The sequence below is a fragment of the Leptopilina heterotoma genome, unplaced genomic scaffold (genome assembly GCF_015476425.1).
Source record: "Leptopilina heterotoma isolate Lh14 unplaced genomic scaffold, ASM1547642v1 Lhet_161, whole genome shotgun sequence".
NCBI lineage: Eukaryota > Metazoa > Arthropoda > Insecta > Hymenoptera > Figitidae > Leptopilina > Leptopilina heterotoma.
This window is the reverse complement of record NW_025110876.1, coordinates 1,018,254-1,039,291: the sequence shown is the minus strand read 5'-3', so window position 1 is coordinate 1,039,291 and position 21,038 is coordinate 1,018,254. Positions and strand designations below refer to the sequence as shown.

The window sequence follows — 21,038 nt, the reverse complement described above, 5'->3', positions numbered from 1 at the left end:
ACCAGTTCTTATCAATTTTTCCAATTCGCTGTTTTTATTCTCTTTTGAAATTTTATGCTGTTCTTGTTGTTCTTTTTGTGTTTTTTTACTATTTTTTTTCTCGATTTGTTTATTCCTATTTTCTGTATCACCAGTTTTTACCAATTTTTCCAATTTGTTGTTTTTTTTCTCTTTTGGTATTTCTTGACTTACGGGTTTCACGATTTTTATTTTTGAAGAATCTCCTTCTTCTGATATTACTTTTGGTTGATTCTTCGCGCCTATTTGCTTCTCATTTTTCGATTCACCTATATTATATTTTTAAATTTTATTAATTTATTATTCTTATTTTATTACTTTATTTATTATTATATTTTTAAATTTTATTAATTTATTTATTATTATATTATAAATTTTACTAATTTATTATTCTTATTTTATTACTTCATTTATTATTATATTTTTAAATCTTATTAATTTATTAAAAAAAAAATTTTATTACTTTATTTATTATTATATTTATAAATTTTATTAATTTAAAAACAATTAATTACTACCTAAATTGCACTGAAGATCCCTATTAGTTAGCAAATGCTTTTCGAATAATTTATTCGTTTTTGCTCTCATCGTCTGTTTTAATTTTAGCGCTGCTGCATTTTCTTCTTTTGACGTATTGTCCATATTCTTCTCTTGACATACGGGTTTCACGATTTTTATTTTTGAAGAAACTCCTTCTTCTGATATTATTTTTGGTTGATTCTTCGCGCCTATTTGCTGCTCATTTTTCGATTCACCTATATTATATTTTTAAATTTGATTAATTTATTCTTCTTATTTTATTACTTTATTTATTATTATATTTTTAAAATTTATTAATTTATTCTTATTATTTTATTACTTTATGTATATTTTAAAATTGTATTAATTTATTATTCTTATTTTATTACTTTATTTATATTTATATTTTTGAAATGTGTTAATTTATTATTATTTTATTACTTTATTTATTATTATATTTTTAAATTTTATTAATTCAATATTATTTATTTACAAATTAATTATTTGTATTAATTTATTATTTATATATTTAAAATTAAAAATTTTAATTATTTTAATGAAATTGTAGTACCTTTCACGTCATTCGTTTTTGGATTTTGACTGATGTTTTTTGATAAATCTTTAATTTTTGAATTTATTGTTGCATCATTTTTACTCCTCAGCATTTGGAGTTTCTTATCAACTGATTTACTGGTCTTTCGTTTTGATAGTAATGATGTACTCAACTCCTTTTTTTGATCCATCAAAATTTCCCCCTCATTGCTCACTGTTAGTGTTTTCAAAAACGCTTCATTCTCTGAAAATTTGAGGTTAAAATTGTAAAATTTTATATAATTTATATAACTTTAATTGTAGATAAATACATAAAAATTTTAACTGCTTAAAAAAATGTTTCTTTGTCTTCATTATTATAATTATTACTGTCTACAAAAATTTTTATTCAATGTTTATACTAACCACTCCGAGATATTATTACTCCTTTATAAGGTTCTTTTCCGTAAAAAACCGTGATTGAATCGCCAATTTCCTTCGATTTCTGTTCTTCGGTTTCCTTTAAAACCGTCACAGAATTATGTTCATCCCACTTCACAAGAAGAAACATTTTATATTATAACGAAGAACTTAAGCAAATTGGCAAAATTTCAATGACATTAATAACAACGCGAATTTAGCCGTAGGATAAAAAAAGAATGTCATTTGAAATTAGCTCATCAAATAACACGATATTTGCAATAGAAGAAAAAAAATGAATGTTTTATTTCAAATTTTCTCAATTTGAAAAGCGGTTATGATATTTTTCAATTGCAAAAATCAATTTTTTACCGTTTTTTGTAGAATTAATTATTTTTATTAATAATGCGGCGACGATACAGAAACCTCGAAGAATACTCTGTAAGTCATCAAAACAAAATAATAGCATCTTTAGAAAGAGAAAGTTCAAGTGACTCTGTTGATTCTTTAAATTCTGTGAGTTTGAAAAAATATTTATATAAATAATTTTTAAAATTGCTACAAGAAGTGTAATTATATGTTAATATTTTTTCTTTACATTAATTAATTTTAATCTAAAATAATAAATGAATAATAATAATTAAATTACTAGAAAAAATAAAATAATAATTAGAAAAAAATATATACATTGAAAAAAGTTTATTTGATTGAAATAATTTTTATTTTTTTAATTGATTCATAGCAATATTTATTAGATCCAATTATTTTATTTATTAATTTAAGTAATTCGCATTTTATACAAATAACTATTTATTTGATACTATAAATTAAAATAATTATGTGTATTAAATATTTTCTTAGTTTAAATAAATATTTAATGGATAATAGAAAATTAAACCATTTAATTGAATCAAAACATTTTTTTAGTGTATAAAATATAATTTATTCTTAATTAAAGTAGTTGAATTATTGTTTTTTAATAATTACATTGTAGAAAAATCAAAAATATAATTAAATAAGTTTTTGAAGTTGGTCGGTCAAATTACTACTGTCAAAATTACAAAAAAGTTATATAGATATAAATATAAATATTTTTTAAAAATTTTATTATGAATAAATAATTAAGAAAAGTAATGAATAAGCAAATAAAAATTGAAAAAGTAAAATAATTAAATAAGTTTAAATGTATTATTAGTTGGAAAATGTAAACGTGGATACAAGTGAAGATGATAATGAGATTGGCCCTGGAAATGCTGCAGCAAGTAGTAATTCTATGATTGATAATGGTGATGATGAAGATGATAATAATCACGATGATGCAGTTAATGGTGGCGACAATGGTGATGGCAACAACAATAATAATGATAACGATAATGAAGATGACGATGAAATCGATGATGACGAAATCGATGATGATGATGATGACGATGATGACGAAATCGATGATGATGACGATGACGACGAAATCGATAATGATGACGATGATGATGATGATCATGGCGAGGTTAATGGTGATGTTGACATTAATAATGATGATGACAGCAGTAGTGGTGTTTCCAATGGTTCATTGATAAACTTTAATAATGGTGATTCTTCTGACAGTTCATTTGTTTCTTCACTTAATGAAACTTCTTCTGATTCATCTGGATCAGAATCTGACATTTCCAACGTGTCAATTGATGAAGGTAATGATAACGCATTTTTAATGAACATTTAACAAACTATTTAGTTAATTGCTTAATAGTTAATCAGGGTTGCCACGCAACCTGGAAACCTGGAAATATCAGGGAATTTTATAAACCTTGAAAAAACTTGGAAAAGTCAGGGAATCTTTATCGAATTCCTGGAAAATTTGTTATTTTCTAAAGTTTATTCTTGAAATCTAATTTTACATAAATATTTCAAAATTAATTAAATTTAAAAAGAGTTGCGTTTACAATTTTCGTAAGTATAAATGAATTTCAAAGGTTTGAATTTTAAATTTTGTAAAATTTCAATTGTGAATGAATTTAATTAGAAATCGTCTTAATGAACGTCGGTTTTTGAAAAAATTTCAATTATTACAATTCTTCTGAAATTTATTTAAATTTTTTAATATATATTTTCAATTGATTATTAAAAATAATGGATTTATAGAAAATTTTTAATTAAAAACACTAAAACAAATTGGATTTTGAAGCAATTATAAATAATTGCAGAAATTCAATTATTTTCAAAAGTAGTAAAATTCTTCTTAGAAATTCAATTATTTTCAACAATTTTAATAAAATTCGTGATAAAATGTCGATTATTTTCAAAAATTTCCCTCAATTCAATTATTTTTAATAAATTTACTAATTTAATAAAATTTTCTAAATGAATTCAATCATTTAAAAAATCTTAATGAAATTCCACGCAAACATTTAATTATTTTTATAGATAATACAATTTTTTACAGGGATTCAATTATTTTTATAAATAATAAAACTCAATGTTGAATTTAAATTATTTTTAATACAATTTTAATAGAATTCCTCGAAATTATTTTCTATACAGTTTTAATTAAATTTCTTCAAAAAATTTAATTATTTAAAACAATTTTAATGAAATTCTTCGAAACAACACAATTTAAAAAAAAAATAATTTAAATAAAATTCTTCGTAGAAATTTTAATAATTTCAAATATTTGTCAAAATTAAGTTATTTCCAATGTCTACCATTTCAATAAAATTTCATAAAAGAATTCAATTATTTAAGAAGAATATTTTAATAAAATTCGTCTCAAGAATTCAATTATTTTCAAAAGTAATATAATTCTTCGCAAAAATTTAATTGTGTTTAACAATTTACAAAAATTCTCGTCAAAATTTCAATAATCTTTACAAATTTTTTTCCGAAATTCAATTATTTTCAAAAATTTTAATAAAATTCTTGGCAGAATTTCAATTATTTTAAATATTTTTATCAAATTTCTCGAAAAATGGACACAAATTTTATTAAAATTTGTCAAAAGAATTCAATTATTTAAAAATTTGTTGTTAAAATACTTTATGAAAATTCAATTTCAAAAAACATTCAATTATTTAATAAAATATTTATTTTTGTATTTAAATAATTGAATTCTCGTGGATTTTTCTAGTAAATATTGATTTAAAAAAGAATTTCAGTTAAAATTTTAGATTATTATTGAATATATTGAAAGCAATATAGAGTAAATTTATAAAAATAATTGGATTTTGAAAAGGTTTCAAATGAAAATCTTCGAAAAATTGAACTTTTCAAACTTTTAATTATCAAATCTGTAGAATTCTTTTTTTTTAAAAAGTTTAATTGAATTTTTCTTTAATTTTTCGAGTTTTTATTTTATAATATATATATATAATTGAAAAATTTCAGAATTTTCAAAATTACGTAAAAATTAATATTGAAAGTAATTGAATTCTTGTGGAGAATTTTATCAATTTTGAAAATAATTGAATTCTTGTGGAGAATTTTATCAATTTTGAAAATAATTGAATTCTTGCGGAGAATTTTATCAATTTTGAAAATAATGGAATTCTGGCGAAGAATTTTGTCAATTTTAAAAAATAATTGAATTATTTTGAAGAAGTTTAATCAAAATTTTGGAGAATAATTGAATTCCTACGAATAATTTTATTATCTATAAAAATAATTAAATTCTTGACAAGATTTTTAAGGAAATTTAGAATTAATTTTTCTCAAACAGTTTATATTAGAATATTTTTTTAATTATTGGAAGTTTTTAATTTCTATTTTATTTAATTGAAATTATTCTGAAGATTATTCTGAAGATTATTCTGAAGAATGCCAGAATAATCGAAATTAGGTAAAATTAAATTGTAAACAAAAGGATTTGAAAATTCGCAAAGAACTTTCTCAAAAGTTAATTTAAGAAAATTGATTTAAAGAAGAATTTTAGTTAAAAATTCTAAAAATGAATAATTGAATTGAAATGAAAATAATTTTAAAGAAATTACAGTTTAACAATATTTTCTATAATATAAAATAATGATAGTATCAAGTTTTAATTATTATAGAACATGAAGAATGATATCTTCATGTTTTATAATAAATATTCTTTTATGTTATTGAATTAAAAATTTTTGAAAATTTTAATTTCTATAGAAAAATAATAATTATTGAATATTCATTTAAAAACGAAATGTCTGGAAATCAGGGACTTATTCAATTTGATAAAATATAAATTTAGTTTTAAAAACCTGGAAAAATTTCGTTTTTTAATCTGAAAAACTTGCAAAAGTCAGGGAATTTGAAATGAGGAAAAGTGTGGCAACCCTGTTAATATTAATCCTAGGTAAAAATGATTCGGACAAAATTCTTTAGAATTCAGTTAAATTTTGTTAAATTCAGGTTCAAATATCTGTACTAATTCCGCACGTTTTTTGAAAGATAAAATAAATTTTTTAGAAATTCCACTGGAAATTTGATAAAAATTTTACACCTAATGTTTGATGTATCATTTTTTCAGAAAATTTTCGACAATTTTTCCGAACGAATTTTGTACTAAAATCTATTATTACCAACTAAAATTTCGTAAAAAATCGATAAAAATTCTGAATACAAAGTTTACTTATTTGTAATTATTCTTATTAAAGGCGTTTATAATATTGTGATTTTAATTAAATAGTATAATATATATTTTTAAATTTTAGATTTTTCCGATGCTTTATCCGACGAATTTTCAAGTGGAACTAATACCGATGACTCCGGAGACGAGCAAAATGAACCTATAAATGAAGATCCACCACTTTTTCAAGGATGTCCACTTACTTTGTCAGAGAGCCTTTTAAGTATTCTTTCTCTGACGCTTCGACATACAATTACTGGTGTACTTTTAGCATCCATTTTACAATTGATTCATTTACACTGTCCAGAGCCAAATCACTGCGTTCAATCTTTATACACATTCAAAAATTATTTCGAGGAATTAAAAAGTCCAATCAACAGGCATTTTTATTGCACTGACTGTCTTAATAATTTAGATGATAAAAATTCACAGTGTGCCATATGTGGGTCAGTTGGGAAATCTAATTATTTTATGACTATATCTGTGATATCTCAACTACGCGCCATGTATGCAAGAAATGGTTTCAAAGAAAAATTAAATTATCGGCATAATAGAGTAAAATTATTCCCAGACAACATTGAAGACATATACGACGGATCTATTTATCATGAATTAAATGAACCAGGGGAATTATTATCTGACGCAAACAATATATCATTTACCTGGTATACTGATGGAGTACAAGTTTTCAACAAATCGAAATTTTCTTTCTGGCCGTTTTATTTGGTCATCAATGAACTTCCATATTCCGAACGATTCAAAAAGGAAAACCTAATATTAGCTGCAATGTGGTTTGGAGAAGAAAAGCCCTCAGCTAATATGTTTCTGCTGCCACTCTATGATGAGTTAATGGAAATCAAAACCGGAGTAGATTTTAAATTATTTGGTCAGGAAGAACTTGTTAATGTTAAAGGAATAATCATCTGCGGTACTTGTGATCTACCAGCGAAAGCAAAATTTCTAAATATGATGCAGTATAATGGCAAATGTGGATGTCCCAAATGCAAGCAGGAAGGAAAGAGAGTTAATAATACACAAGTTTACCCTTACAAAAGAAATATGGCTATGCGTACAGAAGAAGAAACTTTGGAACAAGCAGAAACAGTTACAAATAAACCTATTTGTGGTGTTAAAGGACCAACAATTTTATCATTGCTGGTATACAAATGGATTCAAACAACTGCGATCGATGCTATGCACTGCGTTTTTGAAGGAATAATGAAGGCTCTTCTGAAGTTATGGTTTTTTCCAGAATTTGCCAACATGCCTTTTTCACTTTATCATTTAGTTGATGTCATTGATGAACGCTTAAAAAATATTCATCCACCAGGATTTGTCCAAAGAAGACCACGTTCAATTAAGAAGCACGTCAAATATTGGAAAGCGTCGGAATTGAAAAATTTCTTTTTTTACTTCTCTCTTATTATTTTGAAAGATGTAATGAAAGAAGAATACTTTCAAAACTTTCAATTATTAGTTGGAGCTATACATATTCTTTGCCAACAAAGCGTATCAATACAGATGATAGGCGAAGCAAAAAGATTAATTCAAGAATTTGTGTCAACGTTTCAGACGCTTTATGGTCTTCGAAATATGTCGTGTAACGTGCATTTACTTCTCCATCTACCAGAAGTGGTTGAGAAATTGGGTCCACTTTGGCAATATTCCTGCTTCACATTTGAAGATATAAATGGGAAACTGAAAAAATTAGTTCATAGCAGCAAGAATGCAGAACTACAAATTTATAATGGGTTTTCTTTATACTTAAATACGTTTACATTAAACAAAGATTTTCTCAATGAAGGCACAAAAGTCTACGAGTTTTGCAAAAAACAACTTAGTCCAACTAAACAAATGAAATTGTGTGATATTGGAAATGGATATTTCATTGTTGGGGGGTTATCAAAATTACAAGTGCCGAATAATATAATGCATGGATTTGAAAATGATAGAATCGTTGGCAGAAGATTCTTTGTATTTCAAAAATTGCTGCACAACAACTTTGTTTATAGGTCCGAAATATATCGTCGAGCAAAAGTTACTAACTCAACATGCGTAAAGTTTATAATTGATAATGAAATATCATTTGGTATAATTAATATGTTTGTGAGAGTCACGAATTGTAATTGCAGAAAACTGTGTCGATGTCGAGCAGAACACTACGCCGTAGTAAGAAAATGTATTCACAAAGTAACGTTTCCCAACTTAAGCATACCTAGACAAAGATTGAATTTTATTCACAGTTTACAAATACTGAACGAATTCCAAAATATACATATCACATCATTGAAATCCCTCTGTTTCTTCGTAGAAGTGAAAGATACAAATTTAAAATATGCCGCAGAGCCAGTAAATACAGTTGAGGAAGAATAAAATAAGAAAATGCTTGCTAGTCGAAAGAGCATAGTCTAAATATAATAAGCTCAGTGAAAATAATGTTGCACTTCTAGATTACTTGCTAGAATATCTCTGTTTGTAACTTCTCTCAAATATTAGAATTTTAAGATTTCAAGAAAAAAGCTCAACATTTTTTTTAAATCTTAATTTTGCCTTTCGGCATACCTTAGCAGCCTTCACGAAAAATGAAAGATTTGCTAGACTTACAATTTAAACCACAAAAATTAGTTGACACCGGTCTACCCTTTACCTATTCTTTGTAAACTTACCCAGGCACTATAAAAATCGATATAATTTTGCAAAATGCTCGAATTTTAGTGCAAAACCTAATTTTGCCTTTCGCCATACCTTGGCAGCCTTCACGAAAAATTAAAGATTCGTGAGACTTACATTAAAAAACCACAAAAATTTGTTGAGACCGGTGTATCATTTGCCTATTCTGTGTAAACTTACGTGGCATATTAAAAACCTATAAAATTTTGCAAAATGCTTATATTTTAGTGCAAAACCCAATTTTGTCTTTCCCTATACTTTGGCAGCCTTCACGAAAAATTAAAGTATGGCAGTTAGCTGATGTAGAATTGCAGTCAACTAGTATTATCTTTCAGCCATACTTGGTCAGACTGAAAACATACTTCTGTAGACTTTAATATCTTTTAGCCATACTTTGATTTATTAATACTTCATTACTTGATATTGACTCTTTATTTTGCTTTCAGTGTATGTCCGACTATACATTGATTTTTCTATTAAAAACTAAAAAAATGTTTCTGTTATAAATGTTTAATTAACTAATTGTCTGACTAAATGCGACTAATTCATATTAAATAAAAAAATTTCAATAATAGTATTTACTTTGAATTCACTACTTGTCTGACCATACTTTGATTTTTCCCCTTAATCATTACAAATTTTTACCGTTAGTGATTATTTAAATAAGATAAAAATTTATTTCTTTTATTAACAGCTAAGAATGTAAATTATTTCCAATAATCAAAACATATTCTTCAAAGTTACTTATAAACATGCTTCTACAAAAAATTTAGTTAATTTTTTTATGATTCAACTACATTATTAACGCCCGTGTATATATTTCCCTAATTCGCCTTATTAGAAAAGAGGCGCTGATGAGGATCTATTTATGTCCCTATTAAATATTACAATCAGGCCCTGACTAGAATGCCTCTAGTTAAATTTACACATTCTTATATTCTACTCGGGCATCGACAAGGCTATCTAGTTAGAACCTCTCTATTTTTCCACATCATCACCTGATATTCGAAGCGTGACGCAATTAGACGGGTCCTAACGAATTTTCATAGTTTCCGCCACACTTGCGAAGGGGCATCTATTCAGGGATTTATTAAAGCCTATTTTCAATTTCTACACGGACGTTAATCATATATAGATGCACTGTAAAAAATTTAGGAAGATAACGGACTCGGGAGTTAAGAGTAAAATTTTTCGAGTTAAAAATCAACTCCAAAAGAGAGTTAATTACATTTAAAACCATAAAAATAGTTGAGACCGGTCTATCCTTTGCCCATTCTTCATTAACTTTCCCAGGCACTTTAAAAATCGATAAAGTTTTGCAAAATACTCGAATTTTAGTGAACAACCTATTTTTGCCTTTCGCCAAACTTTGGCAGCATTCACGAAAAATTTAAGATTTGCTAGATTTACAATTAAAACTACAAAAATTAGTTGAGACCGGTCTATTCTTTGCCTATTCTTTATTAACCTTCCCAGGCACATAAAAAATCGATAAAGTTTTTCAAAATACTGGAATTTTAGTGAACAACCTAATTTTGCCTTTCGCCATACTTTGGCAGCCTTCACGAAAAATTGAAGATTTGCTAGATTTACAATTAAAACTACAAAAATTAATTGAGACCGGTCTATTCTTTGCCTATTCTTTATTAACTTTCCCAGGCACATTAAAAATCGATATAATTTTGCAAAATGCTCAAATTTTAGTGAACAACCTAATTTTGCCTTTCGCCATATTTTGGCAGCCTTCACGAAAAATTAAAGATTTGCTAGATTTACAATTAAAACTACAAAAATTAATTGAGACCGTTCTATTCTTTGCCTATTCTTTATTAACTTTCCCAGGCACATTAAAAATCGATATAATTTTGCAAAATGCTTAAATTTTAGTGAACAACCTAATTTTGCCTTTCGCCATACTTTGGAAGCCTTCACGAAAAATTGAAGATTTGCTAGATTCACAATTAAAACTACAAAAATTAGTTGAGACCGGTCTATTCTTTGCCTATTCTTTATTAACCTTCCCAGGCACATAAAAAATCGATAAAGTTTTTCAAAATACTGGAATTTTAGTGAAAAACATAATTTTGCCTTTCGCCATATTTTGTCAGCATTCACGAAAAATTAAAGATTTGCTAGATTTACAATTGAAACTACAAAAATTAATTGAGACCGTTCTATTCTTTGCCTATTCTTTATTAACTTTCCCAGGCACATTAAAAATCGATAAAGTTTTGCAAAATACTCGAATTTTAGTGAACAACCTAATTTTGCCTTTCGCCACACTTTAGCAGCTTTCAAGAAAAATTAATGATTCGTTAGACTTACGTTTAAAACCGTAAAAATTAGTTGAGACCGGTCTATTCTTTGCCTATTCTTTATTAACTTTCCCAGGAACATTAAAAATCGATATAATTTTGCAAAATGCTCAAATTTTAGTGAACAACCTAATTTTGCCTTTCGCCATACTTTGGAAGCCTTCACGAAAAATTGAAGATTTGCTAGATTTACAATTAAAACTACAAAAATTAATTGATACCGTTCTATTCTTTGCCTATTCTTTATTAACCTTCAAAGGCACATAAAAAATCGATAAAGTTTTTCAAAATACTGGAATTTTAGTGAACAACCTAATTTTGCCTTTCGCCATACTTTGGCAGCCTTCACGAAAAATTGAAGATTTGCTAGATTTACAATTAAAACTACAAAAATTAATTGATACCGTTCTATTCTTTGCCTATTCTTTATTAACCTTCCCAGGCACATAAAAAATCGATAAAGTTTTTCAAAATACTCGAATTTTAGTGAAAAACATAATTTTGCCTTTCGCCACACTTTGGCAGCCTTCAAGAAAAATTAAAGATTCGTTAGACTTACGTTTAAAACCGTAAAAATTAATTGAGACCGGTCTATTCTTTGCCTATTCTTTATTAACTTTCCCAGGCACATTAAAAATCGATAAAGTTTTTCAAAATACTCGAATTTTAGTGAAAAACATAATTTTGCCTTTCGCCACACTTTGGCAGCTTTCAAGAAAAATTAAAGATTCGTTAGACTTACGTTTAAAACCGTAAAAATTAGTTGAGACCGGTCTATTCTTTGCCTATTCTTTATTAACTTTCCCAGGCACATTAAAAATCGATATAATTTTGCAAAATGCTCAAATTTTAGTGAACAACCTAATTTTGCCTTTCGCCATACTTTGGAAGCCTTCACGAAAAATTGAAGATTTGCTAGATTCACAATTAAAACTACAAAAATTAATTGAGACCGTTCTATTCTTTGCCTATTCTTTATTAACCTTCAAAGGCACATAAAAAATCGATAAAGTTTTTCACAATACTGGAATTTTAGTGAACAACCTAATTTTGCCTTTCGCCATACTTTGGCAGCCTTCACGAAAAATTGAAGATTTGCTAGATTTACAATTAAAACTACAAAAATTAATTGAGACCGGTCTATTTGCCTATTCTTTATTAACTTTCCCAGGCACATTAAAAATCGATAAAGTTTTGCAAAATACTCGAATTTTAGTGAACAACCTAATTTTGCCTTTCGCCATACTTTGGCAGCCTTCACGAAAAATGGAAGATTTGCTAGATTTACAATTAAAACTACAAAAATTAATTGAGACCGTTTTATTCTTTGCCTATTCTTTATTAACTTTCCCAGGCACATTAAAAATCGATAAAGTTTTGCAAAATACTCGAATTTTAGTGAACAACCTAATTTTGCCTTTCGCCATACTTTGGCAGCCTTAACGAAAAATTGAAGATTTGCTAGATTTACAATTAAAACTACAAAAATTAATTGAGACCGTTCTATTCTTTGCCTATTCTTTATTAACCTTCAAAGGCACATAAAAAATCGATAAAGTTTTTCAAAATACTGGAATTTTAGTGAACAACCTAATTTTGCCTTTCGCCATACTTTGGCAGCCTTCACGAAAAATTGAAGATTTGCTAGATTTACAATTAAAACTACAAAAATTAATTGAGACCGTTTAATTCTTTGCCTATTCTTTATTAACTTTCCCAGGCACATTAAAAATCGATAAAGTTTTGCAAAATACTCGAATTTTAGTGAACAACCTAATTTTGCCTTTCGCCATACTTTGGCAGCCTTAACGAAAAATTGAAGATTTGCTAGATTTACAATTAAAACTACAAAAATTAATTGAGACCGTTCTATTCTTTGCCTATTCTTTATTAACCTTCAAAGGCACATAAAAAATCGATAAAGTTTTTCAAAATACTGGAATTTTAGTGAACAACCTAATTTTGCCTTTCGCCATACTTTGGCAGCCTTCACGAAAAATTAAAGATTTGCTAGATTTACAATTAAAACTACAAAAATTAATTGAGACCGTTTTATTCTTTGCCTATTCTTTATTAACTTTCCCAGGCACATTAAAAATCGATAAAGTTTTGCAAAATACTCGAATTTTAGTGAACAACCTAATTTTGCCTTTCGCCATACTTTGGCAGCATTCACGAAAAATTTAAGATTTGCTAGATTTACAATTAAAACTACAAAAATTAGTTGAGACCGGTCTATTCTTTGCCTATTCTTTATTAACCTTCCCAGGCACATAAAAAATCGATAAAGTTTTTCAAAATACTGGAATTTTAGTGAACAACCTAATTTTGCCTTTCGCCATATTTTGGCAGCCTTCACGAAAAATTAAAGATTTGCTAGATTTACAATTAAAACTACAAAAATTAATTGAGACCGTTCTATTCTTTGCCTATTCTTTATTAACTTTCCCAGGCACATTAAAAATCGATATAATTTTGCAAAATGCTTAAATTTTAGTGAACAACCTAATTTTGCCTTTCGCCATACTTTGGAAGCCTTCACGAAAAATTGAAGATTTGCTAGATTCACAATTAAAACTACAAAAATTAATTGAGACCGTTCTATTCTTTGCCTATTCTTTATTAACTTTCCCAGGCACATTAAAAATCGATAAAGTTTTTCAAAATACTGGAATTTTAGTGAAAAACATAATTTTGCCTTTCGCCATATTTTGTCAGCATTCACGAAAAATTAAAGATTTGCTAGATTTACAATTGAAACTACAAAAATTAATTGAGACCGTTCTATTCTTTGCCTATTCTTTATTAACTTTCCCAGGCACATAAAAAATCGATAAAGTTTTTCAAAATACTCGAATTTTAGTGAAAAACATAATTTTGCCTTTCGCCACACTTTAGCAGCTTTCAAGAAAAATTAATGATTCGTTAGACTTACGTTTAAAACCGTAAAAATTAGTTGAGACCGGTCTATTCTTTGCCTATTCTTTATTAACTTTCCCAGGAACATTAAAAATCGATATAATTTTGCAAAATGCTCAAATTTTAGTGAACAACCTAATTTTGCCTTTCGCCATACTTTGGAAGCCTTCACGAAAAATTGAAGATTTGCTAGATTTACAATTAAAACTACAAAAATTAATTGAGACCGTTTAATTCTTTGCCTATTCTTTATTAACTTTCCCAGGCACATTAAAAATCGATAAAATTTTGCAAAATACATGAATTTTAGTGAACAACCTAATTTTGCCTTTCGCCATACTTTGGCAGCCTTCACGAAAAATTGAAGATTTGCTAGATTTACAATTAAAACTACAAAAATTAATTCAGACCGGTCTATTCTTTGCCTATTCTTTATTAACTTTCCCAGGCACATAAAAAATCGATAAAGTTTTTCAAAATACTCGAATTTTAGTGAAAAACATAATTTTGCCTTTCGCCACACTTTAGCAGCTTTCAAGAAAAATTAATGATTCGTTAGACTTACGTTTAAAACCGTAAAAATTAGTTGAGACCGGTCTATTCTTTGCCTATTCTTTATTAACTTTCCCAGGAACATTAAAAATCGATATAATTTTGCAAAATGCTCAAATTTTAGTGAACAACCTAATTTTGCCTTTCGCCATACTTTGGCAGCCTTCACTAAAAATTAAAGATTTGCTAGATTTACAATTAAAACTACAAAAATTAATTGAGACCGTTCTATTCTTTGCCTATTCTTTATTAACCTTCCCAGGCACATAAAAAATCGATAAAGTTTTTCAAAATACTCGAATTTTAGTGAAAAACATAATTTTGCCTTTCGCCATACCTTGGCAGCCTTCACGAAAAATTAAAGATTCGTTAGACTTACATTTAAAACCGTAAAAATTAATTGAGACCGGTTTATTCTTTGCCAATTCTTTATTAACTTTCCCAGTCACATTAAAAATCGAGATATTTTGCAAAATACTCCAATTTTAGTGAACAACCTAATTTTGCCTTTCGCCATACTTTGGCAGCCTTCACGAAAAATTGAAGATTTGCTAGATTTACAATTAAAACTACAAAAATTAATTGAGACCGTTCTATTCTTTGCCTATTCTTTATTAACTTTCCCAGGCACATTAAAAATCGATAAAGTTTTTCAAAATACTGGAATTTTAGTGAAAAACATAATTTTGCCTTTCGCCATATTTTGTCAGCATTCACGAAAAATTAAAGATTTGCTAGATTTACAATTGAAACTACAAAAATTAATTGAGACCGTTCTATTCTTTGCCTATTCTTTATTAACTTTCCCAGGCACATAAAAAATCGATAAAGTTTTTCAAAATACTCGAATTTTAGTGAAAAACATAATTTTGCCTTTCGCCACACTTTAGCAGCTTTCAAGAAAAATTAATGATTCGTTAGACTTACGTTTAAAACCGTAAAAATTAGTTGAGACCGGTCTATTCTTTGCCTATTCTTTATTAACTTTCCCAGGAACATTAAAAATCGATATAATTTTGCAAAATGCTCAAATTTTAGTGAACAACCTAATTTTGCCTTTCGCCATACTTTGGAAGCCTTCACGAAAAATTGAAGATTTGCTAGATTTACAATTAAAACTACAAAAATTAATTGAGACCGTTTAATTCTTTGCCTATTCTTTATTAACTTTCCCAGGCACATTAAAAATCGATAAAATTTTGCAAAATACATGAATTTTAGTGAACAACCTAATTTTGCCTTTCGCCATACTTTGGCAGCCTTCACGAAAAATTGAAGATTTGCTAGATTTACAATTAAAACTACAAAAATTAATTCAGACCGGTCTATTCTTTGCCTATTCTTTATTAACTTTCCCAGGCACATAAAAAATCGATAAAGTTTTTCAAAATACTCGAATTTTAGTGAAAAACATAATTTTGCCTTTCGCCACACTTTAGCAGCTTTCAAGAAAAATTAATGATTCGTTAGACTTACGTTTAAAACCGTAAAAATTAGTTGAGACCGGTCTATTCTTTGCCTATTCTTTATTAACTTTCCCAGGAACATTAAAAATCGATATAATTTTGCAAAATGCTCAAATTTTAGTGAACAACCTAATTTTGCCTTTCGCCATACTTTGGCAGCCTTCACTAAAAATTAAAGATTTGCTAGATTTACAATTAAAACTACAAAAATTAATTGAGACCGTTCTATTCTTTGCCTATTCTTTATTAACCTTCCCAGGCACATAAAAAATCGATAAAGTTTTTCAAAATACTCGAATTTTAGTGAAAAACATAATTTTGCCTTTCGCCATACCTTGGCAGCCTTCACGAAAAATTAAAGATTCGTTAGACTTACATTTAAAACCGTAAAAATTAATTGAGACCGGTTTATTCTTTGCCAATTCTTTATTAACTTTCCCAGTCACATTAAAAATCGAGATATTTTGCAAAATACTCCAATTTTAGTGAACAACCTAATTTTGCCTTTCGCCATACTTTGGCAGCCTTCACGAAAAATTGAAGATTTGCTAGATTTACAATTAAAACTACAAAAATTAATTGAGACCGTTCTATTCTTTGCCTATTCTTTATTAACCTTCCCAGGCACATAAAAAATCGATAAAGTTTTTCAAAATACTCGAATTTTAGTGAAAAACATAATTTTGCCTTTCGCCATACCTTGGCAGCCTTCACGAAAAATTAAAGATTCGTTAGACTTACATTTAAAACCGTAAAAATTAATTGAGACCGGTTTATTCTTTGCCAATTCTTTATTAACTTTCCCAGTCACATTAAAAATCGAGATATTTTGCAAAATACTCCAATTTTAGTGAACAACCTAATTTTGCCTTTCGCCATAATTTGGCAGCCTTCACGAAAAATTAAAGATTTGCTAGATTTACAATTAAAACTACAAAAATTAGTTGAGACCGGTCTATCCTTTTCTTACTCTGAAAAATACGAAAATGTTGAAAGTAAAACGAAAAATTTCCAAAAAGCTGATTCTAACTTCTTCCCATACTTTCTAAGACTTTGGAAAAAAGGAAAAATTTGAAAATAAAACCGATTTGCCTGAGCCCATACTTTCTAAGCTTTTGACATTATTCTTTGCTGTACTCGAACAATGGGATTTGCTCATTAGCCATTGTTTGTCAGCTTTAAGAAGTTTGGCAGTTGGCTGATGTAGAATTGCAGTCAACTTGTATTATCTTTCAACCATACTTGGTCAGTCTGAAAACATACTTCTCTAGACTTTAATATCTTTTAGCCATACTTTCATTTTCACGCGGGTTGACATTGAAAATTGAAAAATGCTGTTTTTTGGGTACTTTTTGGTTTTTTATCCCGGTACAAAAACTTTTTCTGGGGTTTTCATGATATGCATACGCAACCTCATAACCTCCTTAACAATCTCCAATTTCGATTTTTGAAAATATCTATTTTTCGATGAGTTATCTTTGTTTGAATTTCGCGTCGAAACGTGAAATGAGATAACAGTGAGAGAAAATATTAATTTATTAAATCTCAATCAGAAACTAATAATTCATTAAGGAAACTATTAGATTCTTAGGCAAATCAACGTCATATTTTTAATTTTCAAGGTCAAATTTCTCGAAAACCTAAGGTGTTGGAACAATTCTGATTACGGATTCGCGTTTAGCATCAAAAAACCTATAAGAATCACCCTATCCGATCTCGTAAATAAAAATGCTGTTGCACTGTGCTATCAAAGAAAAAAAATCTTGCTTTTCTTCCTGCAATCTTGACTTGAAAGATTGCTACAAGTTTGCTACAATCTTACCCTTAACTTTTAATAAAATTAGTTTCAGATTAAGATCAAGTCTTTTTTTCCTTGACAGTTGATTGCTTAGGTTGTCAGTTAGAGTCATATAATTAAAAAAAGTGACCTAAACTTTTTTTTAATTTGAAAAATATTTTTGAAAAATCTCCTTATAAAAAAGGATAAGAACTAAAAAGACAAATATAAAAGAATAAACAAGTAAGCAAACAAGTAAAAGTAGAGAAAAAAATATAATAAAAGCAGACGTTAAATAAATATATGTACAAGTTTGAGCAATTAACAAGAGAGAAGAAGTTGCTAAAATGACAGATGCTGAAAAAGAAAAGATATAAAGGAAGTGACTAAAGAAGACACCAGGAATAAGAAAGAAACGAAGAGAGAGAGAGAGAGAGGGAGAGAGAGAGGAAGAAGTATGAAAGGGCGATAGGGGGGAAGGGAGAAAAGTATATATGGCGAGCAGGGGACAAGAAGATAAAGGTGGAAAATCGCGAAAAGAAGAAACAGTGGAGTAAAGAAGAGGAAAGATTGAGGAAGAAGTTGCTTATGTACGAGAGAAGAAAAGCCCCTCTCTTTCTGCCTCACTCTCTCTTTATCTTCTAGTCTCTTTCTCTCTTAATCTTTTTTCTCTCTTTCTTTCTCCTACTTGCTTCTTCTCTCCTTTTCTGTTAGTCTCCCTCTCTCTCTTCTCTCCCATTTTCTCACTCGCTTCCTTTTTCTTTTACTCTCTCTCTCTCTCTCTCTCTGCTACTTGCTTCCTCTCTCTCTCTCTCTCTCTCTTAATCGCGAAGAAAAAAGAGAGAAAATGCAAGAGAGAACGAGAGAGAAAGAAAAGTACCCGTGAGAGTATAGGCGCTCACGTGCGTTTATGTGAAAGGCACATCGGAGAGTGAGTGAGAAGTGAATTTGAAAAAGAAAAGAGGAAGGGGAGAGAGAAACGAATGAGTGAGAGAAGCGGGAGGGATATGATGCAGTTGTGGAGTTGTGCGTTTGCAAGGAAGGCGGAAGGAGGAACCGCGGAGGGAACCGGTCCCGGTCACTGGGCCACCAGCCGGCCGTCGAACCCGTCACACTTACTCTTCACCTCCCCTTGCTCACAAGTCCATTCTCGAAGTCAACACTCCGACAACCTTCCTCCTCGCCACTTATAACCATCTCTGATTTCAAGTTCCTCAAATAATGTCACACTTCATTCTCTCTCTCTTTCTGTTTCTCTATATCCACCACGTACATTAAATAATACGATATTCTTTACCCGGAAATGAATTCACGGAAATGCTAATCCACAAGACCGAGAAAACAAGGAATAAAGGATATCAACATTCCATTTTTTATAAATAATTGTCTGCACGATCGATCAAGGTTCATCTATCATTTTCTGATTATCAATTATAATAGAAGAGTATTTTTTTATTCTTGGGGAAAATTTATTTAATTGTTCTATTACAATTACTATAATTATTAGCGTATTAATAAATTGATTGTAAAATGTAAGAGAGAAGAAAAAAATTAATAAGTAGTTGTTGGAATTGCAACAGTACTACACTCAATATGGCAAATAGGCAAGCAGAGGTACACATTAATTTTGGTACCTGAACCTGAGGACCTTTTTGCAGCAAGTACCTGAAGGCAATCAGTCCGGCACTAAACGCCTAAGGGTGAACCGCTGTCGCGTTACACCAATTTTGTTCATTAACCAATTATTGCATTATATCGAGTAATAATCTTATTAAATACTAAAGCTTGTAAAGATACGTGATCATTTAATAAACGTGTGTATTATGTGTATTCCCTGTGTTTGATTGTGTTTAATCCTTTATAATAAAATACAATTAATATAAAAAGTCCAACAGTAGTATTAGTCTGTGATGGTCAGACATTTTTGTAGAAGTGAAAAAAAGTGTAAAGAAATTAATAAAATAAAATTATTTTTTTATTTATATTCTAAGGAACATTGAAAAAAAATTATTTCATTCAAATAACTGATTACTTATCTATTATCAATTAAAGATTTATTTGAATTAAATAATTATCAATATTTTAAATAATTATGGTTCGTAAGTCAATTTAATAGTATTTGCTTCAAATATCTACTCAAGTTATTGTTTCAAATACAATTTATTTGGTTTAAATAAAAAATTATTTGAGTCAAGCAAATATTTATTTGATAACAAACAAGTAATCGGTTTATTATTGAATCTAAAAAATTTCTTTTCAGTGGACATAACATTAGTGAATAACCCACCCTTCGATATAAACAAGAAATAAAAGGAAAAATTATTTTATTTATTTAATATTTTGATGTTTACTTTTATCATGTTTTATTGGGTGAGATGGACATTAATAACTTTTATTAAAAATTTTTTATGTTAATGTTAGATATAGGGGAGACCGAGAAGGAAAGTAACAGAGGAGGAAAGTAACAACGCTTATAGCTTTTAAACAAATTAGCCGATATACAAAGTTAAAATTTTTTTTAATGAGTAGTGCCCCCTACAACTTCTCCATAGTGTGCAAGAGCATTTCCGGTTAGGTTAGGTCCGCTAGTGATATGACGTTACAAAAATACGTCAAAAGTAAGTTTTCGTTTAAATTTTCAAAACCTCTTATTTTTTTTAATTACACAGTTTTATAAAATGTGCGTTTCGTTTTTTTGAAGCTTAATTATCTGCCTTTAAGTTGTAACAGTGTATTTTTAAATTACGTGTAATACTTTTCTGTAATTTTAACTTTTTTGTTGAAAAATAGAGTAAGGAGGAAAGTAACACGTTGTTACTTTCCTCCTCGTTTCAATATTGTGCATACTTTATGAAATGAGTGAAGTAAATCATATTTAAAGTTACAGATTAGATTTTGTTTGTCAAAAATAATGAATTACAAGTAAATTGACTTTCGATTTGACATATTAACGTAACTTAAAAAGAAAAAGAGACCTATATATTTGATGAATTGTTTTGAGAAAATAAAAAATGGAATAGGATTTCTTTTTGAAAGGTTTATTAAATACTTATTGAAATATGAAAAAAAAACTTTTTGTTTACATTATATAACAAAATGACGGTGGTAAACTTTTATGTTCAAAATCGACTATTTTTTTACGGCCAGAATACTTTTTTGAAAAGTTTAAGTCCTAGAACAAAAAACAAAGAAATTTTATAATCACAATGTAAACTTTATATTTTATAAAGAATTTACTGTTTATTTTTTGGCAAAAAATCGAT

The 21,038-nt window shown here is 28.1% G+C and overlaps 1 protein-coding gene across 1 annotated transcript; it reads left to right on the top strand.

The window, feature by feature from the left end:
- The first annotated feature begins 1,893 nt into the window (after positions 1-1,893).
- Positions 1,894-8,513, top strand: LOC122498929. Its single transcript, XM_043606930.1, has 3 exons — positions 1,894-1,929; positions 2,684-3,173; positions 6,162-8,513. The coding sequence occupies exons 1-3, from the start codon at positions 1,894-1,896 to the stop codon at positions 8,447-8,449; spliced, it is 2,814 nt and encodes a 937-aa protein (XP_043462865.1). The 3' UTR covers positions 8,450-8,513.
- Positions 8,514-21,038: the final 12,525 nt, after the last annotated feature.